The sequence below is a fragment of the Orbicella faveolata genome, unplaced genomic scaffold, assembly GCF_042242905.1.
Source record: "Orbicella faveolata isolate gen_17 unplaced genomic scaffold, um_ofav_v1 contig_1, whole genome shotgun sequence".
NCBI classification, from domain to species: Eukaryota; Metazoa; Cnidaria; class Anthozoa; order Scleractinia; family Merulinidae; genus Orbicella; species Orbicella faveolata.
This window is the reverse complement of record NW_028301536.1, coordinates 1,274,377-1,302,315: the sequence shown is the minus strand read 5'-3', so window position 1 is coordinate 1,302,315 and position 27,939 is coordinate 1,274,377. Positions and strand designations below refer to the sequence as shown.

The 27,939-nt window shown below is 38.2% G+C and overlaps 2 protein-coding genes and 1 long non-coding RNA gene across 4 annotated transcripts; 1 reads left to right on the top strand and 2 right to left on the bottom strand.

Moving 5' to 3' along the window:
* LOC110042626 (uncharacterized) lies at positions 1–17,900 on the bottom strand. Of its 2 annotated transcripts, XM_089283838.1 has the most exons (15): positions 17,762–17,900; positions 15,667–15,786; positions 15,104–15,261; positions 14,658–14,767; positions 13,917–13,977; positions 13,528–13,656; positions 12,885–13,069; positions 11,796–12,001; positions 7,129–7,353; positions 6,309–6,374; positions 4,674–4,852; positions 3,800–4,143; positions 2,958–3,100; positions 2,294–2,353; positions 1–1,947 (listed from the first exon to the last, which is right to left on the bottom strand). In XM_089283838.1, the coding sequence occupies exons 1-15, from the start codon at positions 17,799–17,801 to the stop codon at positions 1,817–1,819; spliced, it is 2,157 nt and encodes a 718-aa protein (XP_089139964.1). In that variant the 5' UTR covers positions 17,802–17,900; the 3' UTR covers positions 1–1,816. The 2 variants fall into 2 exon arrangements, with proteins under 2 accessions (XP_089139964.1, XP_089139965.1); XM_089283839.1 differs by lacking the exon at positions 6,309–6,374.
* Positions 11,997–21,103, top strand: LOC149117660 (uncharacterized). The gene is made up of 2 exons (XR_016205813.1): positions 11,997–12,062; positions 14,401–21,103. It is a non-coding gene; the product is annotated as an uncharacterized LOC149117660 (long non-coding RNA).
* LOC110042627 (zinc metalloproteinase nas-6-like) lies at positions 20,326–27,866 on the bottom strand. The gene is made up of 13 exons (XM_020747995.2): positions 27,724–27,866; positions 26,970–27,050; positions 26,727–26,858; positions 26,072–26,192; positions 25,568–25,743; positions 24,713–24,961; positions 24,139–24,171; positions 23,466–23,582; positions 23,343–23,354; positions 22,721–22,834; positions 21,388–21,606; positions 20,579–20,713; positions 20,326–20,485 (listed from the first exon to the last, which is right to left on the bottom strand). Exons 1-13 carry the CDS (start codon positions 27,767–27,769, stop codon positions 20,481–20,483), a joined length of 1,440 nt encoding a protein of 479 aa, XP_020603654.1. The 5' UTR covers positions 27,770–27,866; the 3' UTR covers positions 20,326–20,480.
* Positions 27,867–27,939: the final 73 nt, after the last annotated feature.

Below are 27,939 nucleotides of genomic sequence, written 5' to 3'. Positions count from 1 at the left end.
TAATTTAATACGATTATTAATTTATTCATTTTATCTCTTACATCAATAATTGAACTCTGAGAATAACTTTAAGGTTGCTGAAGAATTTGACCTTTTCCTATAATAATTTACATCTCTTAATATTTTCATTCTAATCTCTAAATTATTTTCGTATATTTCTCAAATTATATGAATTTGTATCAACACTTTATCTCAGTGCACTGATTACAAAAAGTTCCAACAACGTCTAACGGACACATTCGCATTGCAATACAGAAATGAAAACTAATTTCTGAACTCATCAACGTTTCATGCACCTATCAAAGGAGCTACGTCACGGTTTGCGCATCTTGAAAAGTTTAGCCTAAATTTGTCAAGTTCGTCGTTTGTAATCCGTGTCAATCTTCTCCATCCTTAACCGTCCTTGCTCCTTTATGGTTTAATATTATCTCTTGGTTGTTTCACTATCTTAGTAAACTGTTATTTTCAGGTTTCCTTTAATTTAAAGATAATTTTGCACCTGGCTAAAAGAACTCAAAATACTTTAACTGAGCTCCTTTAACCAGTTTCCCCCTGGAGTTGGGGGGGTTGCAAAAAATCTTTGTCGCTACGTGGGGGAAAATCAACACATTGTTGAGCAGAAAGGCGACAACAATAAATGAACATTCTCTCGATGTTCCACTAAATTCTCCGTACTAACTTCACAAGAAATTTTATGACAATTGGTAAAGAGAATTGAGATTCAATCCTACGAATGGATTGCCACCTCCAATATATACAGGCCACTTTCTTTCTGTTGGACAGTTGTTCATATCTGTATGCAATGACACCTTGTACCCCTGCCTAACCTTTTTCCTCTCTAACATACGGAGAGGACATGGGCAGGAGACTATGTTTCGCCTCGTTCTGGGTTAAACATGCAATATCTGCAATTTCAATTACATTTCACGAACTACCGTATGGGAATAAAATTTACATCATTGGAATAATAAATACTTCACTATACTCTGTACAAATGAAAATCTCGGAAAAAATCAATTTTTTGGAATTTAAATTCTTCTGCTAACAAGTATTACCTCTTTATAAAATGATAATTAAATAATTTCATTTATACATCGTACTGTTCAATTCTGCATAATAATTCTCAATGGGCCCAGCTGCATATTGTATGTTGTAAACTGGAAGTTGCTCAAAACTACAATGAAGCATTTAGAAATCACTTCAAGTCAGACTGGAAAGTCTTAACCTTGAATTTTACAAGTTTCTTCATTCAGTTTTCACTCCATTTATATCTCTGACATCGTTAGCTTGATATTACTAATTCCCACTGGCTCTAGCTCTGTTCTCAAAAAGCAAGTTAACGAATTTCTGGAGATCCTCTTAAATTTGAACTGATGACAAAAAAAGACTGTATTGCAGTCCTTGAGTTTGAGTCTGTTCGGGTCTGACGGTGCGGGTGTAGATGCGTCAAGCAGATCGATCCTTGTGTATCCCGCTCGCATCGAGTATCCTGCTCGCCTCTTCCCGCATGTCCCCGTCGCTTCCCGCGACTAATTTCTGCGAGAGAGGAGACTGTTTTGTTCCGTGACTGTAACCTTTCACACCTCAGCTGTGCACGCAAACCGCGCACATAGTAAATTGCATACTTTATATTTTGCGAGTCTCTTGACTCCTGGTGCTATGTACTGCCGTTTTCGCTTTGGAGGCTGGAGCCCAAAGCTTTTCTCTGTTACAAACCCGGCCAAAAGAGTCCATTTGGTTGAGATTGTGCAGTGGAGCTCTAAACTCCTCTGGGTTTCTGAGTGTATTCCTTAAGGATGACATTATCTATTTATAACTAGAAGTTCCAGCTCATTACTTTCCTAATTTTTTTCTTTTTCTTTGTCTTTTCTTTTGAGATTCCTATACTTCTGTTTGATCGAGTCTCTTCTTCGACGCTTTCCTCCATTTCCTCTCCACCGCTTACGTCTATAAAAGAACAGAAAAACAAAACAAAATGAGTGCAAGGAAAAAAGAAAATACAACATAAAGTTGCGGTACAGGAACTTTCACAAGAATCGGTTTCTACAGCGAGAAAAAATGTCAGCGGAGCAGAAAAACTGTTGTGGAACCTCTTGATGCGGTCTCAACCCCCACCCCATTCCCTCTGCGGCCATTTCACTCTCAACCAGTTCTTTCTCGGCCCCAGCCGCTGTCAGACCCTTTCAGCCGGAACCTGTTCACAGGCTAACGGTCACAGATACAACACGCAGGTAACAGAAAGGTGCCAGTTACATTTTCAAAATTGAATTCAAAAAGGCTTTTTAAGATGTACCTAAGTCTTCAGGAATACTTCGGTTCTTGGAAGTTTTCTTCTTGTTTTTCTTCCTTGCTTCTGAAAAATAAAACGGCCAGTTGATTGAAACACATTATTTACAGCTACAAACATTACTTGTAATAGAACTCGACTCCTGACATCCAACTGAGCAATTTACCCTACAAGTAACAGGAACTGTTATTTCGGACCTCCTCACTGTAAGATGGCTCGATACCCTTTGAGAGAAACAATGCCCGTAGCCCAATAAAAATGACAGCTGCTACATTTGGACGAATTTAGAATCACAAGTTTAGTAGAGTTGCTACTACACTGCCGAGAGGGGCAGGTGTTGTATAGAGCAAGGTAGCAAATGTCATCACTGCTTGCAGGCAGGGAGTGAATCTTGCTGCCGAAATAAACCATTTTACAGTTGTCTGTTCAGTGACCTGGTCCCTGAATGGCAGTGAGGCTGGAGGTGACCTTGTTTTGATACAAACCTTACTGCTTTTGTTGTGTAAATCAAGTTGTTCTAACTAGGTGCATTTACATGACAAAAGCAGAGAGGTCTGTATCAAAGCGGGGTCACCTCCAGTCTCGCTACCATTCAAAGGCCAGGTCACCAAGCAGACAACTGTAAATTAATGGTCTCTTCCCGGACAGCGTTGTTTGATTCTCAAGTTACCTATCTGATCCTGTCTGGAGCCCTGAACTTGTGTCACGTGACTCGACTTATCTGAAATGACTGGCAGAATCTGTCCAGCGGTACTTCCCGCGGAGGGACGCTTGTCTTTCACTTTACGGAAAAAGTCTGGCTCTATATTGTCACTAACAAAGAAAAAGCAAGCAAAAAATGAGTCAAAAGCAGGTAACTACAGGAGCCTATTATAGTGTGCTTGTAATGGTTTTCAAAGCTCTTTTTTGTGGGACCGTAAAGGGACAGGTGATAAGAATAAAGATAGTCACCAACTACTACGATATGAACATGTATCTTTGATGTGTCATTAAATTCTCCATGAAAAAAAAACAACAAAAACAAAAACAAAAACAAAAACAAAAACGTCCGGCAATCATTTAGGAAAATACATATCTTGGGCGAAGGGTTATCAAAAGGCTATCAGTATCACAGTTTAAGGCCAGTACCAAGCCAATTTCAACAAATACAAATAACACACGTAGCACATCACAACTTGGAAGTCAAACAATGCAACTGGTGTAGACCGCGGGAGAACCCACGCTAGTCACGTTTTGGTGTTGATCTTGAATACTTAAGAAACATCATGCTTTCTCTGAATGGTTAATAGAGAAAGATTTGAAAACCAATTCTTGTTCTCGGGATAAAATTGAAGCCAACACAACAACTTAGCAATCGATTGAAAGCCCCTCAACATGTTGCTTATCTCGGTGAACAGCTGAATAATCTTAGCTTTGCTCGCATATGTAATGCCATGCCAGCCATTGAAAAATCGCTTATACAATCACTCTCTATTCACGACATTTATAGCAATAACACGAGTGAAAACAAACCCAACAGGGGAGAGGGCAAGCGGATCCGTCTTGACTTTGCTTTTCCTTGCCCATTGTTTTCCAGCCTCGTTGCTCTCTGGAGTCCCAGTCTCCCGCGGACTAGATGACGTAGGACTCGTGTGCTGGGTTTTAACATTCAAAGGGACTGGACTCTGCTTAGCTTTAGACACCTTGAGTGGAGCTAACTGAGTGTCCACTGAGGGGGAGGGTGGCTTCACATCCACTGCTTTCACGGGAGTGGGTCGGTAGTTATTCAGTCGTAGTCTCTCTGGCATTGTCTTGGATTTGATTGGTGCCAGGGTGGAGGTTGTAGTACCTGATGGCCGCACAAAGGGTGCTTGATCCTAGAAAAAGAGAACATCTAACTTAAACAATCACTATAGCGTGATCTCCTCCCCGACCCCCTCAACCCTCTCCTGTCAAACGGGATCTCAGTTTATGTCGGCTGTTTCTGATCTTGATATTAGCATAAATTTACCAAAACTGACATTTCACCTAGCACACACAATGGCCACTGCGTCCTTTATGAACTTCAGCAACTACATGTATGACTGGAATACGTTGAGTGATATTAATTTACAGGCATTTATACCACCCTGCAGCGAGAGCTGTCATGTCACCATTTGTCTGCTAATGCTGCACCTGTTGGATTCATCACTTCTTAGCCTGCATAGCAGGTGCTACAGTAATAACAGGGGTTGGGTTGGTGCCGGAGTGAGAACAACCCACGCCCTATTATTACAAGCTAACTTGACTGCCTGACAATGTCCAGAAAAAAGTCATGGCTCATGTTGAGTTGGGTCAAATCATAAACAAAATTGACCAGTGCATTATAAACTAACGCAGCCTCAGCACAAAAGAAACATACATGTACCTCAAAGCTAAACCTCGGCAGAATGGGTGGTCTGGTCGGGTTGCTGTGGTTAGAATCCTCAGGTGGGACGGGCGAGCCCGGTATGGGGGTAAGAGCCATTTGCGGAGGGTAACGACTGTCTTCCTCACTGCTATAACCAGCAGCATCACTCTCACCATTCATGCTGGGATGGAGAAAATCTAAACAACAGAACACATGAGTTCAAAAACTCACTTGCACAAGAAAGAAAGAAAAATTGAAAGAAATTACCAAATAAATCGATTTGCTCAACGATAGTCACATTCCTCAGGATGTTACATTTAGAACGGAGAGTCTGGACACCTACATGCAGCATACATCTAGATAATTCATGAGTGATAGTACCAAAGAGTATCTGCGTGGGAAACTGTCTTTGTACATTTTCAAGTCAAATCCAAATGACCAATTCCTGGTTGTATCAAATCACTAGTAAGTATATAAATATCCTAATAAAATTCTTAACAGGTACATGTACGGTATACATCAGTCATTCAAAGGTACATGTATATGCTAACTTTAATATGACACTGTTGACGTCCCGACTGAAACTTTGTCGATTCATACCAGGAGTCATGATGGAAGGGCGTGTCACAGCAGTGACACTTCTCCTTGAGTGCACTGATACCTCTCAGCTTGTGCAACAAACGTTGTCACTACGACATGCCCTTAATTATATTTGTTCCCATCAAGGTTTTGGTGACCCTAAATACACATGTAACCCTGCAACATGATCCTTTGTGTGTCATGTAACAATGAACCTGTCAGGGTTAACTTGGGGTTTATAGTTTTGGTAAATAAAAAATCCAAGGGTTAAATACACTGTTAGTCTATCAGATTTAACTTTAATGATTCCAGAATTAACTGGTAGTCACATGTGTATGAGTACTCAATTAAATAAAACCTGCACTGTTGGAACACACTGTCTTCCAGTTGTTTGAAATGTCAAAATGCAATGGCAAAGAGTTGTAGACCACATTTGGATAACATTTGGACAATAATAAAACAAAAGCGCGTGCTCTGATTGGTCAATCAGCTATGGTTTATTGTGCCAGTAAACACATGGAAATTTCGCGTGTCTTCTGAATTATCATATAAAAGCAATAGACCACAAGTTTCTATGGTTTAGTAGCATGACAAACCACGCAGGTTTTATCAGTCTATAAACCATAAAAACTTGTGGTCTATTGTCTAAATAACTAATAAAAAACTTCTTGTTTTCTTTCGAATTTTGCATTGTAATGTTAAAAAGCAAAATCCAAAATGGCAGCGTACAGGAACCACAATATCGGTAGTGGCAGTCAGTACGAGAGTGAAACTTGGCCAGGAATTACATGGGTGTGTACATGACAAAATGCAGCTAAATAAAATGATTTATTTAAACTGTACAACAATTTGGCCATGACTTTATCATGATCACTCCGTGCCTGCTATGGCAATTTGATAAAATATTCGGTTACAACAAAAGCTTCTTGGATAATTTCTTAATTTCACTGGTTTTTATTTATTTATTTATTTTTTATTTTTAACAAATGAGGGCAACATTTCCAACACTCTAGAGGCAATGTATGTTTCAACAGTGAAGGTTTCAGATTTTAAAACTAGAGGATGTCATCTTACAGGGTGACGTCGGGGGTGTTATACTGGGCCATGCACTAACATCATGCAGCAATGAAACCATGTCCCCTGTGCAGGAAATATCCTACATATTAGTCGTGACAGAGCATGCAATATCAAGTGGTCCTAATTACATATTTAAGACCAGAAAGAAAACTTAAAATGCTACATTTTTTTAGTTCCATGCAGGAGGATACATTTTGAGTAGTAAGTCACAAATACTATCCATTTGGAAAACAAGTTGCGACAAACTATACTATATAATATATAAGAATCATATATCAAATGACTCGAGTTTGTTTTAAGGAGCAAAAGACAGTTTTAGAAGAGTAACAGATCTAGAAGACTGTTTGGAGTAAATCAAATTGAAATAATATAAATATCATTTGCCACTCCGTCTTTGTATATTATTATAATTATATCAATCTTGATGTTCACTGCAATTTTATTCTTGTAAAAATAAACAGGCATGGAAAGATTTTTCTGAAAACATTTTATAAAATGCAGAGTTGACATGCAACAATTGATGCATTATTTCTATCCTTCAAAATAATATTTACATATATTTTTTTGGCAAATGAGGTAACAATATCATGAAATGAAAGCAATGTCAAGACACAGAAATAGATGCAAACATGTTGATGAAAGAGGATCAACTGAAAAAAATGATACAAAAGGTCTTAATTGAACACTTAGAACTTCCACAAAGAGAAATCCATGTTTACAAGGAGAATCTATATTTTGATCTTGCTATTGAAAGGATTTTAGGTTAAATTTTGTGACCAAGGATTCAAAGAACGTCAAGGAAAACAAGGTGTCCAACCTGCTTCAGTTGACCCATCATCCTGACCGTTCATCTCAACAAGAACCTGCACAGTCGCAGTGTCGTTACCAAGTATCTCCTGCACCTCTGAATCACCAAGATCTGCTGCAAGCTGTGGGTGGTAACCATTTGTTATTCTAGTGCCACGGACACGATCAAACAATTGCACACCATCAGAGCCATGCTGACTATTGTCGGGAACAGCAAGATTCTCTACGGGAGATTCTGCAAAATCAATACACACAAAAGAGACATTTTTTACACACAATAAAGCCATAAAAGAGCAAGGAACATACTACATGGTTTTACTTGGAAATCTAGCTTACAGGCAAATGTTAACACTACTACATTATTGTATCTGCTTGCAAAAAGTGTATTTTTAGTGGCCTGACATCACACAGCTGACCAAACAATACAACACACATACATACACGTGAAAGTACCTTCCCTGCAAAGAATGTAATCCTGCAACACTCAGGAGGTTCTACACATTTGCAATGTACTGCACACATGTAGTTACATGTATGAGGTTATATTTATATCATGTGTGTGGGAACAATTGAGTGTTTTCTATCCATCACCTTAGATTTTAACAAAAAGATTCTCTGATCTGCATCCACACAGAAAAAAATCGATTTTTTTGACATTTTACAAAGCCTTATAATGCTATCATAATAACAGCCATTCAAATCTCTACTTGAAATTACTTTAACCTTGACATGTATACAGGTATATATTTTAGATCACATCTGCCACCAAATCAAAATTTGGAACATGGTATACTTCTTGTTACAGACAAAACTGCCTCAGGCTTTATTTAACAGCACAAAAAAAATTAATATTTTATACAATGTATACACGTATGTGAAATTATATAATTGATACAGTTGTGTAAAACTTACAGAAACCCGTGGTATTTTCCAAAAACTAAGCTCATACCAAAATTTTCTGTAAACATTATAATTTTAAACATCGTGTGGGCTTGAAATTGAAAGAAATAGAAGACTATTTTGGCAAAAACAAGTCATAGGAATCGAAAAGAGATTAAGCACACACAAAACTAATTATGAAAATACTGTAGCTTCCCAGTGCAGTGAAACACAAATCATGCCCCCTACTAAACTCATTAAAACAAAAATTTACCGCAACAGTTTGCTATTTTTTTTCTTCCAAAAAAAAAAAATTGATTTAGCTAGGAGCCATCGGCATGAAGGTGTAGGAGAAAATGTAAACATAAAACCAGAACAAGCCTTGTTCTGTGAACCTGTGTTAGAAAAGCTCTAACATAGATGTACATACACTGTACATGATCATCTGCAGTAAGAGCTTATTTGTGGCTGGCACAGACATCGTGGGTCTTTAATGACAAGTGATTCCAAATATAGGTCTACCTGCTAGTTGACACGAGATCATGAAAAGCAATCACTTGCAATACTTACAATCTGACATAAGAAAATGAATCCGCTGAAGATGATATGTGCCTACTGATCAAGCTCTTAAGACACAGACCCAATAAAAAATTAACAGAATGGATAACGTTTCCAGTTTCACATACACACGTACAAAGAACACAAGAGTAGATGTACTTGTTCACTCAATCATCTTGAAAGACAAACTGACCACCAAAACAACAAGGCCTTTTTTTAATTTGACACAAGCTGAGTGTAATTAATAATGTGTCTACTCTTGAAAAATAAAATGCAAATTTCATACCATATTGAATTTCAGTAGACAAAACTCAAACAACACAGCTAAATTGATAACAGCCATATGCATGTTCAGTGTTTTTAAAAAGAAATAAAAGATAACAACAAAACAAAATCCGCTAAAATCTGAAAGGTCTTACCCATTGTCAGTAATATTTTTGAAGCAGTAGAGACAATCTGTGATATTATTCTCCAAACCAATGTACACCGAATGTTTAAGCCATAAATTCAGTGACACAATATTAACAATTCTTTTGGGGTATTAAACTGACAGTAATTTGTTGTTGGGCAGGTGTTCATTTGCATATTTTAAATCAAACAGAGAAACTGGAAAAAAAATAGGCCAAAAAAAAAGGCGAGAAGAAACGAAACATTTTAGTTATTCAGTCACTCAACGTATACATGTACCTCTTCAGGTCAAGTAACTAAAATTCATCCAAAACCTGCATTGATCGAGAGTTCAATTCTTTACTGAAATCTATTGCACGTGTACATAAACGTAGCAAGTGTTGTTAGCAATTATAATTTGTTATCTGTTAACCATTTCACTTTTACAGTCAATTTCCTCAACTCACCAAATGTGGTTCTAATTTTATCGCCTATAAAAAATAAAATGCTTTTTAAAGCTAGTGTAGGACAAAGAAAATAAAAGCCATGGACATGTTTTATCGCGTTAATAATTTAACTATTAAATAATAATATCATAGTTGTACATGTACACGTACATTGGTTCTAACACTGAATCCTGCAGATGTTAAAATGCACCATACATGCTAGACCATTGAAATAAAAAAATAACATGTTCATGCATGCTGCTAATATTCAATTTTCATGTCTTACAAATTAGAATCTGGCAATTTGAAAGTGTTAAATTTCCTTTGATGATTGAGTGCAAAGAAGAGGGTCACAACCACATATACATTATGGGTATCTTTAATTATTATTTCTTTTTAATAATAGACCTGAATGTGTCCTCACATTTAGAGGGATGGTAAATGGTAAGTGCAAGACTTTGCAAGGAGGCGAGACTAATAATGTTTTTCTTTACCAGCCCAGACATTTTGACTTCTTCAGTTATGTGACTGAGATTTCAAAGCATTAAAATCTGACTACAAGACATTCAGACTCAAAAACATTTATACATCATGTAAAAGAAAAACAAAAAAATAAAGACCTCGGGACTTTCTTGGCCTTGCAAAAAATTTGAGACTCTGAGACAGCCTAGTGAAAAAAGCAAAGCATAAGAAGCACAAAACCACTAAAAATGAGACTGCAAGACCCATGAAATTCTACGATAATTCTGCCAGATCCATGGTTTCTGAAGGACAATTCACCACCACTACATGAATTTACATTTAAAAACACATGAACCTAAAATGAACAAGCACAGTACATACTAGTATTATTGTGTTTGAAATAAACCACTGTGTTTGATGCCAGACCAAGGAACAGAGCAATACTTCAAATATTATTGTTCACCTGACAGAAATTCAAAGTATATTCTCAAATGCCTATCACTAATAACTAAGTGATTAAACGGGTACAGGAAACTTTGACTCAGCTGTTTGGGCCAGTGTCGAACCTGTGAAATGTATTTCTTGTAATCCACTAAGATCTCTGAGCAATGCAGTACTTAGCCACTTTAACTTTTTCTAACTGAAGATATACATGTAAATGTATATTTACATGACTATTGTACAAAGAGTAACTCACTACTTTGCAGTTTCTATGGCGAGGAAGAGCAGTCCCTCAGACATCTAAAATTAGTGTTTATTTAGCACATGATCTGGCATAAATTGATTTTGTGAATAATTTTTAAAAGCAATTATTTACTGAAGTGGAGGTGAATAGTGGTGGATATTTACTGAGCCAAAAATAAAGTGGTTAGGTACATATCCACCACTTTCACTGACACTGAGGTGAATAATTGTTTTGAATTATAAGTACAAGCTGAATAACTAGCGGACCAAAAGATTTGAAATTCCTCTCAAGTTACAAAGGCTAAATGGAAAACTATTCACCTGATGTGTGTGGTGCAAATTAGCTTAGAACTACAGTTCTGTATTTTTGTATACAAGGTCAAATACATGTAAATGTACAGTCATTAATTTAATGAAACCAGAAGTTGTTACATTTCTTGGAACACAAGTTTTGTAAATCATGTAACTCACAACCCTCAGATACATGTACTGTACATGTAGGTACAGTATTAAGTGGCTTCTTTATCAATGTACATGTAGAGGTAATAATTCACCTCCCACTCATCTGGCAGCTACCAATAAGCCAAACTTAAGTACAAGACAGTACAAGTGCAAATAATTTAAGGAAAAAAACAGTGCAAAAACAAACAATAAGCCATTTAACAAAATAACATGTACATTGTATACGAAATGAGCAAGATTTAAGCAATAAAGTACTTTTTCCATGTTTACATAGCCACCTCATCTACACACGAGGAGGGTTCAGAAAATTTGAGACAGTTGTGCAAGCCCAAGATGCAGTCGAGGATTTGCATAACTTTTGAGAACAATTATTCTCCACCCCCCCCCCCCCCCCACCCCCGCCAAGTGTTTAGATTCATGAGGCCATGTAAACAAGGTAAAATCTCTATTGCTTTTATAAACTATTTCTCAAAAATATGTACAAATCCAAAACATCACAACTGTGTTTGCCTGCTCTCATCAGAACACACCTACTGACCAATTCAATGAGAGCCCAGAGTATCTGTTAGTTATTTTAAAATATATAACAGTATATTGTACAGTATCTCAATTCTGCCCATTTGAATGACATGTACTGTACAGTCCCATCCCATCTCACTATTCTTTTTACCGTTACTGCCACCCTAGTATAGTACATGTACAAGTAATTACAGAGTCACTATTATTAGTCCGTGAGTGCCAGGCAAGGCTCTAAAAATTGTCAGAGGAACAAATTAATTGTTAACAAACCAAGTATTACCTCTTCTCACTGGTATTTCTGTGGCAAGAGGATTGTTTGGATCATGATCTATTAACAGCTGACAGCATGCAGAGTGGTGTCCCTGTTGAGCATATTGAAATGGTGTTCCACCATGTTTGTCTTCAGCATCCTTGTGGCTTTCAAGCCTCAGCAAATGAGCAACACAAGGGGCATGTCCAGTTGCTGCCGCCCAGTGAAGTGGGGTCCTACAATCAACACGGTGAATATAACACTTGACACATATGAGGCTGCAATTACAACTGTAAGGTATGTGAGCCACACTAAGGACCACGCAATAGGGACATACATGTATGTACCACAGACACTGTCACAAACTTTCAGGGCTCGAAAAAAGTGCTGTCTGGTCATCCAGGACAAGTAGATTTTCCTGCTGGGCAAGGGCCCAGGCAAGTCATCTGCCAACTAAACCAAATGACGACGATGATGATGATGATGATGATTTGATGTTACATTACGTCTAAGTATGTTATATTACTACAGACTTGTATACAGCCATTCAGGCAAAGAAAAAAACAGTCTGGTAGAACAAAATAAACTGGTTTGAACAAATTTAAAATTGAATTCTAGCTTGTCCTTGGGACAGGTAGCTCTAAAATTTTGCTTGCCCCAGGCAACTCTTAGTTTGCTCTTTTAATGATTTAGTTGGCAGACGACTTGCCTGATCCCTTGCCCTGAGAGCGAAAAGTTACTTGCCCAGAAGGAGTATTTACTTGTCGCAGATGACTGTATGTTATATTACTACAGACTTGTATACAGCCATTCAGGCAAAAAAAAAAAAAAAACAGTCTGGTAGAACAAAATAAACTGGTTTGAACAAATTTAAAATTGAATTCTAGCTTGTCCTTGGGACAGGTAGCTCTAAAATTTTGCTTGCCCCAGGCAACTCTTAGTTTGCTCTTTTAATGATTTAGTTGGCAGACGACTTGCCTGATCCCTTGCCCTGAGAGCGAAAAGTTACTTGCCCAGAAGGAGTATTTACTTGTCGCGGATGACTGGATGGCACTTTTTTCAAGCCCTGAGACTGAGGTAAAAATTGAACCATAACATCATTCTACGACATGCATGTACCTGCCATTATTATCCAAGGCTTCAATATTTACAAATGCCACTGAAGTGAACTCAACCAGGACAGAGTATTGTCCAGCGGCAGCTGCTAGGTGAATGGGTGTCCGTCCAGAGAAGTCCTTTCCATTGACCAGGTTGTGGCTGTCACTTACCTCTAGCATTACTTGACATGTTTGTAGGTAGCCATTCTATTGAACAGAAAAAAAAATGACTTAAAAAAAGCAGGCTTTCAAAATAAAATTTGGTCTCTGTTCATTCACTTAATCACACAATCAATCTTTGGGTGACTTTTTCACAGCACTTCCCTGTTAACCCAGAAATAGTCCTGCTACAGGTAACAGTAGGGAAGTACAATTCTAGGTAACTAGTATCTATGGTTAAAAGGTTTGGTGTATGACTATTAAAGTGAAACATTATACCTACATGTACATCTATTATACAATCATATATATACAACTTATTAACCAAGCTTGTTCAGTCAAGATGGCTGGATATTGGCCTCTTTTTTGCATGTTTACAGACCTCAACTAGGCCATATAAAACACGCAAAAAAAGAACTTGCCCAATATCCAGCCATCTTGACCTCACACTTGATAAATAAACCATATAATTATATTCATGCAGAACAGTAGAAAATTTTAAAGACCTGAGCTGCCCAATGTAGTGGCAGTTTTCCATCAGTGTCTCTTGACAATAGATCAGCTTTCTTTTCCACTAATAACCTGACGTGACCTGTTCGGCCATGGAAAGCAGCCCAATGAAGAGCAGTCATTCCCTGGAGAAAATAAAATGCACATCAATTACATTTAATGCAATGTATGTACTGATAATTTCACATAATATGCAGCACTTTCATGTACTGTGTACAGGTAGTTTGCCTCTCAGATGCAGACAACCCTGGGACCAGAAAAAAGTGTCCTTGTAATTAAGGGAGGTGATGCTTATGGGCACTGCAGTTAACAATGTAGAGACTATACATAGCTGGGACCAAGGGACACTTACATCTACACAAACGTAAGGGTTACATTATTATACCTCATTATCTCGAGCGTCTACATCTTGAAGTGAAAGATGCTGCAACAGAACTTCAAGGGAACTATCAGAGAAAAGAACATGCAAATTCTGTTTAAATGCACCACACAGAATGAGCAAAAATGAACAATAGACAAAAAATTACTGATTGTATGTGTAATGCCATGTATTGCATTGGTAAGTTCCATCATCTGATGTCCAATACACAAAACCAATCATGATTGTGTAAAGCAATATTGAGAATTTGTACGTTGACTTCACAACTGAAGGTGAACCTCACAGTGTTGTGAGTGCAAGTGTTAGGCAACTCAAATAGGCTTAATTAGCCCTGGGCAACTAGCTCAATAAAACTGACATCTCTACTCCTGACTGAAACAGCTGAGAATTGACCATAAAAATAATTAATGTACAAAGCCCTGTGAGATCCATGTGTATCAGTGTGGCAAACATTTTGGTTTGATTGTTGTCCAATTTTAAATCTTCACAGGAAATTTATGGTAACAGCCAACTGCAGCTCAGAAGACTTGACACACACTTACAGTGTACATTCAACTTCATGTAAGTGTCACTAGGTTATTTGTACATCACCTACTGTTACATTGTCAGTATTAAGAAACTCCCCCTACTTGAGGCTGGGATTAAAATTTGTACATTGAGAGTTTCCTATTTACTCAATCAGGCTTCAAGCAGCCAAATGTGTCACTAGAAATAGACAGCGCATTTAAAAATAAGCAGTAAAATTACTTTTCATTGCTGAAGTATGTTGCTGCATGAAGAGGAAGCCTTCCACAATTATCGGCAATCAAACAATTGGCACCTTTTGCAAGTAGATAATACAATCCATCATGCCAGCCCTAAAAAATGAAACATTACATAATTATATAGTTCATTATGAATTTGAAAATGATAATTTTCTTACAAGTTAATACAGCCTGTACCAAAATTATAACATCACAGCAAATTAAAAAAAGTCAGTCCACGAGCAAGATGAATTTTAACAACTTAAATTAAAAGAACCTTTGATGACTACATGTACATTGTATGATCTTCAATTTACGAGGTGAACTTGCCATGGCAAGTCAGCAAAGGAAAAAAACAAAACAAAACAAAGCAAAGCTGAGCCATGACATACTGTTCATGTATATTTTGTAATGGTAATGATTAGTTATAGTCACTAACATTAAATGTACCTGATAAGCAGCCAGTGCAACTGGAGTTCTTCCGACATTATCACGTGTATCAATATTTGAACCGGATGTAACAAGATACTGAACACACTCTAAGTTGTTACAACTGACAGCTTGGAACAATGGCGTCATGCCCTGGCTATTCTTGCCTTCTAAAAGATCTTCAAGAGAAATACATCTTAATTTCAACACATTAATGCCTGGCACAGGTATAATTATAACACTGAGACAATATATTAGGGAAACATCACCTGGCATGCAAGTGTCATACAAACCTGAGATTTCACATAAACATATCATCGCATGATCATTGCACTATTTCCATCTCCCATAAGAGGGACATTAGTTAGAGTAACCCGTTCTGTAGTGATGATGGAAGACAGTCTAAAATATGTATAAATTTGTCTCTGATACAATGTCTCTGTAAATACATACATGTATATACATTGTAATCTTGCACCCAGTTTTTCAAAGGCTGGATAATGCTATCCACAGGATAAATCACTTCATGTAAATAATTAATGTGCAGTTTGTAAATTGTACAATCATGTTTATCATGAACTGACCTATATCCCTTGCAATCTCCTTCTTTAATTCTTTCAAATCGCCCTTCAACACAAGCTGATGGATTAACATTACTCTTCCTGCTGTTGTTGTCTGCATTAATGGCTCACAGATGGAGCCTCCTAGTCAAATCAAATCAAAAAACAAATCATCAACTGTCCTAGCTAGTGCACAGCAGTGTTTGAACAGTACATGTACAAGTACATGAACTTTGAGACTGACAGAATGAATAGTTCACCATGCCAGTAGTTTTTGAAATCAAGTTTTATCCAAGTTTCTGTTACAGTAATACAATGTGGCTTTGAGTTTTTTTCAATTATTGCTCCTGCTGGACAGAATGTTAGCCCAATTTGCAGGTACACCTCCCACCATCATTTTCACATGTTTAACCCTAATGTACAACAGTTTCTAGCGCACACTTGTATTCTTCAGTGGAGACATAAACTATAAACACAGTGAATGCTCAAGAGAATGCATCACTACTAAAACACTGGTCAGTGCTCAATCATTCCTGTGTGTAATGTATCGAATGGACCTTCTTACCGATGTTGCACTTTTGCTCATGGCTCAAACAAAAAAAACCTCACTGCTTGATTTCTCTTGCTGAATATTAGAAAATATGCAAAGCTTCATTAGAAACCGTTGCAAACTTATAAAAAATATGGGAGCCCTAACTTGCCAGTTTTTACAAAGAAATGTATGCCAGGGTGCTTGCCCCCTGGCATACATTTCTTTGCAAGTTTGGGCTCCCATGTTTTTAATTACTAGTTTGCAACCAATTCTTATGAAACCTCATAGATTTCATCAATTCTGCATGATAAATTGAACTATGGAGGTGGTTTTTCGTTTACTTAAAAAGTATGTAAAATTGTTGACATTGCGTGACATCAGTAAGGTCCGTCGTGATAGATGTAAGTTTGCAACATACTGGGGAGTTCAGAGCCACCTTAAATTTTCAAAAATTCAAAATGGCTCTCAACTACCCTACAGAATTTTGGTAAAATTAATTTGAAGTTGCCAAAGATACATGAGTTTCACCAATCCATCGAGCACTTGAAGCTAAAGTTAAGGGTGTTTTTAACACTGGTTTGTATCATTACTATGGTAACTTATTATGCCATGAACATTACCATAACTCATTTACCAATTATTGGGCATTTGCGTGATGCCGATATTGTAATATCATTTCATAAAGAGTGGAAGTATTGATCCATCAAAATAATGCTGGAAAGTGATGGAAACTGTTGCCAGAGTTTATTCTATTTTTCTCTATATAATTTTCGGAAAGATTCAAATAAAAATTATTTATAACGTATTCTTCTTAAACGACAAAATCCGAAATCCCGTCAATGAAAGTCGATTTAATAAATATATTGCTAGAGAAGAGAATGAACCTTGCTATTAAAAATCATAGCATGTAAATACAATACAACCTCCATAAATAATATGCGTAAAATTTGCCGTGAAAAACGAATTTGGTTTGGCTTTCCAAAATCACAATATCTCAAACAAACATTAAATCTGTAAGAGAATGCGAAAACGGCAACTCCGGTTGCGGTGAATTAAACCTTCTCTCGATAAGCCCCTCCTAAACACATCTTCAGAGGAATGGTTGGGAAAATTGAATTTTCCAAAACAAAGACCCCCAGGTGATAACGAGGTCGCGCGCGAAGCGATTTCAAGACTCGGAATCGTTTTTCCGCAATTTTCCTTTACTCAGTTTTAAAAAGGCTCATTTCTACAATAGTGCTGATCGATCTACGTCGAAACTAAACGTCTGTGAAGAATTACGAGCAAGATAAAAATTAATTGTCTTTTTTCCTTCGCATCATTAAATCGCATGTCATTTTGCTTAACAACCAACCACACATAGAAGTCTTAATATGCCGTACACCACGCAACGCCACATTACGAGACGAAATGAAAAGCAAATATATCGAGCATATACAGAATTACTACGTCAAACTCTATAAACTTGAATTGCCGCGGCAGAGCTACACATCCGCTATATTTTTTTCAAAGGCGCGCATCGATGAACAATTCGTAGTCAGCTGTGTTGTAAACTTGGAAATAAGTTACACTTCGGTTATTACTTACTCGGGCGGTCTCTTGGCCCTCCGAACGACGGATTCGACATGTTTAATGACAATCAGTGTTTTCAAGGCTGTCCCTGTCGATTAACCAACATCACCATGCAACACAGAACTTCTCCAACGAACAACATATGTGAACGGATGTTCTCTTTTATCCGCCATGCACTGGCCGGAGAAAGTATTTGCTGTCTAAACCAGCAAACCGATCATGACGTTGGACGGCGAAAGGAGCTTCCAGAAAGTCCAAACAAAGGCAACAGACAATGCCAAAATCAAGCTTAATGACTGTAGATTACATGGAGCCGCTCAAATTTATCGCACTTGTAATTGGAAGGAGATGCAAAATGAACGAGGTCTTGCTCTGTTTGGTCACACTCGATTCCCCGTAATGGCAGCTGCTCGGTTTCCGATTGGTCAGCGAACAATGCCGATTGTAAACGACTTGAGACACCTGCTTGAACATCTCACAATATGACAAAAATACAACATGTTCGTGAAGCTAAAGAGAGAGGGCGGACTCTGTAGGAGTGCTAGTTTCGGAAGACAAATGCCTCTTATATGCGACAGCTATCTAGTGGTTTCATTGCAACAACAGAACGAGTTTCTCTCGTACGATAAGCTGTCAGAAGTAAGCTGAAAATTAGTTGGGAAAGAGGTCATTTTTCACGCTGATGTAGATCACGCCACGGCGCATCTATTTTAAGTTTATATGTGGTGATTTTACATTTATTTATTTTTTGTTAGTTATATGTAGCTGACAAGTGAATAAAAAATACAGCTTCGACGTGAATAGCAGTGAGTGAAGATAAAAAATAAATCGGGTAAAATCGAGTTTTTGGACACATTTGGGAAGATAAAATGTATTTTTAGAGCGAAATTAAAAAGAGGTCTTCTAAATTAAAAACTAACAGTATACATTTAATTTTGAGATGTTTTCGATCAGACTTTGGTTAAATAAACAGATAGATCAGATCACAGACATCGAGACTGAGTTACTGGCAAAATAAAACTAAAACTGCAATTCCAGAGACGAAAAGGAAGATTGAACTGAAAAAGTATATATATATCTTTTTTTAATCTGTGTGAGAAATCACTTTTATCTGAGGGAAACGCCAAAATTTTCGGTAAGACTACCCTAAAACCCTGTAATTGGAAATTTTACGGCTACTTACCTACCGTAAATTAAAAACAATAACGCTTTCACACAAGCGATATTGTTAGCATTTGACTTAGTCGCTTGATGTTCAGCCTACCTGTATCGACCTGTACTGATCACATCAAACGAACAAGCATTCGAAGAGGCACTTAGGAAAAGTGTTGGTGGTAACCTGAATTTCGAGAAGTTTATTAAAACTCCTGGGATAATCCAACAATAAATCTACTCTTAAAATTAGCGTTGTCAACAAGATAAAGATAATCATGATGAGTTGCCAAATAAATATCAGCAAAGGCAAAACACCAAAATCAATGGTAGTTTGATTTTCTTTCTTTTTTTTCTTCTTTGGATCCGTCTGGAGAGGTAAAAGATGATATTTTAGCTAAACGAAACTACGAAGTATACGGTTGTGCTAATGTTTCGACAACCCGAGCAGATGGTGTGTCTTCAGGACTCTACAGAGTCAAATAAAGAGGTCCGTACGTCAATGGTGTTTTCGAAGTCTCTTGTGGGAGATGTAGACTGATTGGTCAGTTTCGTTATGATGGCGGTCTAGACTCGATCGTGTAAAGGTCGTAAATGTTGACTTGTAAGAAAGCTAGCTTTATCATTTCCTCTCCGTTTATTTTGCTGTTAACTCTTGGTCGTTTGTTGAACGCTTGCCGACTCTTCACTCGATCTCGTTTGTGACCAATTTATTAAGCCAGCTCAAAAATTACAAGGTAAAATAAGTTCATCTCCCTGGATAGGCTGCGAAATAAACGTATTTCCAGCTGTCACTTGGCTCCGCCGATTTTCGGCCAATCTGAACGATCGCTAATGACGTAACGAGGGCGTACTTAATCAGCCAACAAGGACCGCCCTTTTTTGAGAAAAACGTGACGAGAAAGTACAGCCTGTTACTAGGGCGGGAAAACACACGAAAACACCTCACCATATTTATTTTCGTCTGTTAACAAATTAGGTTTTTTCCCTCGATCTGTTTAGACAGTGCGCTGGAGTGTGTAATCCCGGATGTAAGCTATTTTGCCGATGAGCAGTTTGGTCAGAAATAAGGTCAAATGCTTTGCAATTTTGGTCCCTGAAGTTTGTGTAGTTCAGTTTTAAGGGAACAATATCATCGAAGCAAATTAACCGTATTTCACATCTTTTCACCTGGATTTTCGATTGCAAACGAAAAAGGGAGACTGATAACTAAAAGATTTCATTGGATTTTATAAAGGGCGACTTAATTACGTATTACTTCAGATACATCAGAAGGTTTGAAAACAGGTAATGAGGTATTTTGTCAAATAGGGTCTTGATTTGGAGAACTCAGATGCACCCCCTCCCCCATGGAAAATTCGATGGAGCCCCCACATGGGGAGGGTCAGGGCAAAACACATCTCTAACCAAACACAAATATTCATGTGTCATTGTAACATCCATGCCACTTTAATCACTATTAAATCCGTCAACAAACATTACAAGGCTTTGTAACTGAAAAATTAATTCTCTCCGTTGAATAGCAAGCTAAGTTTTTCGTCCCATTTCTCGTTTCACGGCCGGCCGGGGCTGGGCATTTCAATTAACCTGAAATAGAAAAATAAAAAGTGATTAGACATTAAATCAAATAACAGACCTGTACCAAAACGTGAGTTGAATAGGATGTCAAATAGTACTTACTACAGAAGCCACAGGTGAACTTGCAGACCTCCTTGACATAGTCCAGGTAGTTAGGATCAGTACAAATGCCATTCTGTTTGTACCCTGGGCAATACTGAGGGTACACATCTTTACAATTTCCTGAGCCGCCGCCACCTAACAGTATGACAATGATTATATCAGACCTGTCAAAGTCCTCTTGTCTGAAAAAGGTAAATTCATCAGTTGTTACCCCGTTACTCCTGTTACTTCACTTTGCCTGAAGTAACAGGAGTAATGCATACTGTCCGCTGGTTTTGTTGCAAGTCCATATTAGGGCAACCCTCCCGCCTTCTCCCCTCTAGCATTTATTCATCTTCATTTACATAGCCAGAACCAGACTGATACCTTTCGCCAAATTAAAACCTATCCAGACTATGCACTGTATATTATATTTAGTAATATCTTATTGGAACCGATGCTGCTTGGTTTTTTGACGGATGACTTGAAATGTTTACTTGTATTGTGGAGGTGTGTGGAAACTAAAATAAAAAAAAGAAAGAAAAACATCTTCTGTGTTTCTATCGAGTTATAAAAACACGAGGGGAAGTTTGAGGGAACAAGTTGAAATGCTATGGAAGTAGGAGCCGTAGGCGAGGGTTACACTAGTCCACGACAAAGATCGTTTAGTTTCCTTGTTATGTATTCTGTTGGGAAAGGACAGTTCTGACTTGGATTAGTTATACGTCCGGTTGATCACGAAGAATACAAACAATCCTTACTCAACCCACAGAAAAAAAATCCTACCCTAGAGCTCTCCCTTACCAGTTACCATGGTTACTCCAACTTACCGCAAAATCCGCAGGTTTTCTTGCAGACTTGCCCCATGTAATTTACATGTGTTTGACACATTCTTCGTTTCTTATAATCAGGACAGTACTTTGGATAAACGTCATTGCAATTTCCAGGCGGCTGAGTGGTGGGCTGGGGAGGCTGAGGTCCTTGAGTTGTGGCAGGGGGAGGGGGAGTAGGTACCGCAGTGGTTCCAGGGAGGGGAGGTTGAGTTGCACCTTAACAAAGATAAGAAAGCAATGTTATGGGTCCTAGTTAAGTTTAGGTTGAAATGTGGTGCTTAATTGTCAGATATCTGTCAGCATTTGAGCGAGGTGGCGACGTTTCACTGTTTTAAAGTGATAGAGAGTAAACACGATCCGCTTCGAACAAGGTGAAGTTCCCATGTTATCAATTATACAAGAGAGAAATCTATTTTTATGTCGCTTGAATTAATCAACATGACACGAGTGCAGCCTCCCCAGCCCACCACTCGTGGGTTCGATTCCTGTTGGGGACTCAGAATTTTTCTTTGTCCCACGCTCGTGTCATGTTGATTAATTCACCTTCACATTTCATTACCGAGCTTAAAATTCACCATCATTATTAACTTATCACTACTCACGATGAATTCGATAGTGTTGATCGTAGCAGTATGCAGGACACCTGTCATATATGAACTCAGTTAAATGTCCTTGCTCTCCATGAGTTCTCGTAGCTCAGTGGATAGAGCGCCCGCCCGGTGTTCGGGAGGTCATGGGTTCGATTCCTGTCGGGGACTCAGAATTTTTCTGTCCCACGCTCGTGTCATGTTGATTAATTCACCTTCACATTTCATTACCGAGCTTAAAATTCACCTTCATTATTAACTTATCACAACATGTACCAAAGTTGTCCTGTATAGATTGATAACAGAAATGTTAATTAAAAATATAATATGCTTCCTGGGTCTGTTTACGTTGCACTGCTTCGACACTTGCAGTGATCTAATTACATCGACCTTACTTAGTAACTTGAAGTAAGTAGTTTTATTTGCGTGTCAAATAATGTATCTAGCACGATAGGTGCTAACTGGACACACGTTATACTTCGAAGCCTAGCTAGTACCACGTAAAAATGATTAAAATCTACTTCCTGGCAGCAGTTCACAACAGTACCTCGCCCCACTCCTCACAGCTATTCCGTCAGGTAGTGCCGTTCATATCTTTAAGAGGAGAGAGGCACTGTGCACGTCTTGCCAAAATAACACGTCTTGAAAAACCAGCCATGTTCGAACCCGAATTTCGAACCGATACTTAAGTGTTAGTAATTACACCAGCATGCCTTATTGATGAATAAAATTATGCTATTCACCTGAACACTGACTGCAAGTTCTTTTACAATGAACGTTCATCCAGATAGGGTTCTTGGAACACTCGCCGCCTTTGCCCCAGTCCTCACACGCCACGGGGTACACATCCTGACAATCTAAAAAGTACGAAATGTTTGTTTTATTAAAATACAAATTTGCCATTAGCAACTAAACTGTGTCTTTATGTAGTTCTACCTCGGTTGTTGAAACATATTTCCACGAACGCCGCCTGAAGTCATGGGGGAATATATTTTCATTTACGGGTTAAATTATTGATTCTAATTTAAAATCTGGGAGGCGTTGAGATTTAAGACAGAGTTTGATCTATGTTTAACGGAGTTTTTTGAAGTTAAAAATAATTTTTAAATGCAATGTTTCGGACAATGTGACAAGGCCTTCTCCGAATGAAAAGAAATGAAATATATGGAGTTTAATTATCAACATTCAAATGTTTTTTTCTCTTTTAGTTGGATTTCATGTATTTCGTAAGTTTTATGAGAGTCGCTTTTAAGTTATCAAAGGCAAACTATATCACGGTGCTCGTAAGTTTTAAACATTAATCTATATGATGTTAAAGATTTAAAGAAACAAAATCGTAGTGATACGTAAATCGACAGCGCTCACCTGAAGGTGGTTCTGCAGAAAAAAAAAATCAAAAAAGAAAGACAGTTAGTCAAAAGAATGAAAGTAAACTTTAATGCAGAAGCTTTGAAATCACCATTGTTGCGGTCTAGAACTGTCACATACCACCACATGTTCTACAGCTCTTTGGACAGTTGGTACTCATCCACATCAGATTGAGGCCACACTCGCCCGAGTCCCTCCATCCTTGGCAGTCGTTGTATTTATCCTTACAGACACATTCTTAAAGAAATTGACACAATAAGTCTAATTACACCTTGAGTAACAAAAGAGCGCAGAAGACGAAAGATATTTTCATGTACTGGTTTGTAACCTGACTCAAGCTCATCTAAGAGTAAATTTTTGTTATTGTCGGCGCAGAACCAGAGCGTATATTCACGACTTTCGCGATTGTTTAGCAAATTGCGAACATTAGTTGCCGCAGTAATCTCCACTCGCAAAAAATTTTGTATTTCAATCATTGAAGCGAGAATTAATTCTTTCCAAAATTAAGTACACCGAATTGTTTGTGGCTTAGAAAATGAAAATAACATTCAAATAGCAAACTGATCCTATCTATTCGTTGTTTTTTTTTTCGGAAATGTCTTAGTTTTCTCTGCATTTCATTTCTGATCAAAGAAAGCAAGTAGACGATTAACACCGTTGAACTGAGTCAGGTGCATGAAAAAACTGTCGATTCAGTTCGTTTTGCGACATGTTATTTTCCTGTATTTAGCCGTCTCATGTCACACTAGCTGTTCTATTTATAAATACTTCAGAAGATGAACAGAGAACTTACGAGATGGGTCCGGATTTCCACTTCCAGGTAACACTGAAAAATAAAATAAATAAAATCAATTTAACCATTGGAAGTTTTAATTTTCCTTGTATTGTTCAACACTAGTCTCTGCCGGACGGTGCGCAATCTACCGTCAGACGTCTAAGGTTTCCCCGGACCCAGTTCCCAACAGTTATCCCCTTGTCCCAAAAACCTTTACGACAGAGAAAATCTTACTATTGATGGAATAGCTACGACGAAAACTACATGCCCTTATCCTGACCAAACTGAGCAAACCTGAAGGTTCATCAGCATGATGCTAAATTGTTGTTTTCGCAGCTCGGAGTGAACTCCCCTAGTTAGTCTTTGCAGGCTATCCAGAACCAGCATTTTTTCCCGGTTTTACACCACTTTCCCAGTACCCTTTTATATACCTAGGTAGAAGCAGGAACACACTCCCAAAGAAAGCGAACAGAGCACGAATCCTAACTGAAATCTGAATGTGAATAGAAATTTTAATGTGGTATCTAACAATGTAGTCTTCCACCTTAGTTGATGGACGAAGCGGGAATCTGAAGTCTGCGCTGTGTTTTACCTGTGGGCGGTAGCTGATTAGTCTGACAGCTGTAAAGCTTGTTTATTTTCTGAATATCCTGGGGGCTGAATTTCCTCAGGTAAACAGGGGTGACCTCGTACGAGGGATCCTTCTTAACAAGCATAGTTGGACGACAATAGCCGTTGGTGAATGCGGTGTTCTCGTAGTGCATGATGGAGGTGAGATCATACTTGAAGCCCTGTACATCAGCCTCGTCAAAAGTGTACTTGTAGAAAGCATCCTTGAAACCTGTCAAACAAGGAAAGGCAGGTTAAGTATTGCTCATATAGTAGAATTGAATAAAACTCAACGACTAAAAACCCACAGAGTTCATTGACTATGAAGAGATATTTTATGTGCACTTTTTAAGTTGCTTACTACTTTTAATGAAATGCTCTTATCGAATTCGTCATAGAAAAAATAATTTTAATAGTTTAGTTTGGACAGAGGTAATTTTCGCAAAATTTTGTAGGCTGAGGCAAATTAAAATCACCCCGAAGAATCCGATCGAGCGAACTTCGAAGCTCCCATGCTAGCAAAGTAGAACGGATGACTTCCGGATAGAAGAGTGCGAAGACGCCCAAAGATCCTCTGAATTCTTCCGAAGATTGCTGAAGATCTCCTGAAGAAGTAAATGATTTTTTAACGTCATCGGGAGGGTAAGTGAGAAATACGTCCGATGATCTCCCGAAGACTGTTGACGACTACCTGATGCAAGATAGCTGTTTGACGAAAGAGAACTGAAGCGCCATCAAGATATTTCACTCAGCTTGGCAGCCGATGGTGACGGTAATTAATCAGTCACCTGTTTAAAACAACTCATTCATACTGCTAGGAGAAAAACTTTTTTCTTACCATACTGAATGTTATCCCACATAATATTAACCACATCGTCACGGTCAGGTCTGTTGTGTTCGTGGAAGTAGCCGATTGCGTGACCGAACTCGTGGAGAACAAGCCCTACATACTGACAGCCATCTCCCATGTTAAGGATTTGTTCTCCTCCGATGGCGCCCACCATTGAGTTACAGCTAGAACGAAAAAAAAGCCGTGAAAGTGAAAAGCCAGTCTGCTTAAAATGGGACATCACGGAACCATTTCACGCCCACTCTACGACTCCCTATCCCCTCCTCTTGGAGGGAATAATCTCGTATGATTTCGGCCTTTTTGGACTGAAATACGTGTTTTCGTTTAAAAAAATGCAAGCCTATCAAATGAATACAGTAACAGGCCACATATTTTAGAGGCTGAGATCGGTATCGAAAGTAATAATTAAAGGGTTTCCTTCGACGATCGAGCTGCAAATCAATAATTAAACATTTTTAGAACTTGTGCAGTTGTCTTAAAACACTCACTCACCCCGAGGCTGGTTTCATAACCCTGATGTAATCTTTTTCGTTTGTTCTCTTTACAAACCGAAGACAGGTATATTTGTGGTATTCCTTGATTCCCTCGTCAATCTGGCTTCGTAAATAATCATCTACAAAGAAAAAACAACTGAACGATGTAAAATGCCAATTGCCATTTTGACTACAATGCTATAACAAGTGGAGGAAGAACAAATGTAAACCTACTGATAAAAAGGTAAACTGTAACGATAGAGTATTTCCACATTAAAGTAACAGAGGTGTACCTGCTATGTTCGGAAAAACCCCTACTAAGGTATTAGAATCCATCTTTTCCTTCGCTGTTCAAGGTTATTTTTACTCCCCGAGAAGAACCAATGTAACGTTTTTCCTATTTAGTTTGATGAGTGTCACGTTATACCAATAAAGAAATTAATAAATTCGAATTCATTCTTGACATCTGGTTCCAGTTTATTTGCAGCTTACTTTCATAATGTGCCCAACCGATGCTTTAGTACAACAATATTGCGAAATGGTGTCCCCGAATGGTAAAATTTTCAACCCCTAAAAGATACGATTAACATAATTTCATCGCAAAATAAGGTGCCTCCTTCCCCTCCCCGCTCCCTCCTCACCCCACCCCATTTAGCTCTCAATTTATCCCTTACCCACACTTGCATCCAGAATATAAGGCACAACTCCATTTTTCCACAGATTCACGTTCTTCATGGCATTTCTCGACTCTCCCCGGTACAGAGCGGCAGTTTTGCTGTCCAGCATAATATCTCCTTCAACAACGTCTGCGAGCAACAATGTACTAGGTCAGCAGATTCAGCAATCATTTGGTTAACCAGGATTTTAGATGAAAATGGATGTAGATTTATATAAAACTTATTTACGAATTTATTCACCTCCTGCCTGCAATGATGATCTTCCTTTGAAGTTCTTCGTGAAGGTATTGTATCCTGGAGGTCTTGGAGACTTGTGGTCTCCTGCCAGTAAAGAGATATTAACAGTTAAAACATATTTAATATGAAAGACACCCTGTAAAAAATACCAAGAGCAAGTTTTAGACCTTTAAGGACAGCTCCCACTGCCGGCAATCACGGTTGTGGTCCTGGCCACACACGAAACAGTAAAGTGATGTTACATTTTTAAGCTCACATTAGCGGAAACTTTCAGTCCTGCTCTCAAAGATATGCCCCTATTGGACATGCCGAAGTGGTTTTGTTAGTGCAAAGCCCGATAATGGCTTTTGTTCTGAACTTTTGTTGGTTGGACAGGTACCAAAGCAAAGTATAAACAGAGGATCACTTTCGAAAGTCACCCCTACAAGACTATAACTTGTTGAAAGCTGTAACTGAATTTGTCGTAGTGAAAATCTTTATCGTTCCATTTTTTTAGCCTCATTCAGTTCAAATTTGCTTGATTTGGCTTTGTGCTGATCAAGTTATCTCTATTTCATCTGCTCCTTACGTTATTTGGTGTCTTGTTATTTTTAGGTGGAAAATGACCTCTGCAAGTTAAACGAAAGTTAAACGGTTGTGTAAATCTGCAATTGTACTTGTCGAGATTGTCCGGCAGGGGCGGGCCCCTTCCATTTTCAGTGTATTCCCCCCAAGGAAAGACAATTGAATAAGAAATACCAAATCACTATATACTTGCCGTGGGCACACAAAGCCATGAGGACAACGACGAAAAACGTCTTCATCTTGACTCGGAAAATGAACGTTTCTTGTTAACGTCTATGTGGCTCGAGGCGTCTTTTAGAGTAGGTGCAAAATGTTGGAGGTCGTTCTCTTTCTATGAGGCGGTATTGCGATATTGATCAAAGCCATCTGCACGGTTGTACTAACAGAAAGAAAAACAAAGAATATCTCA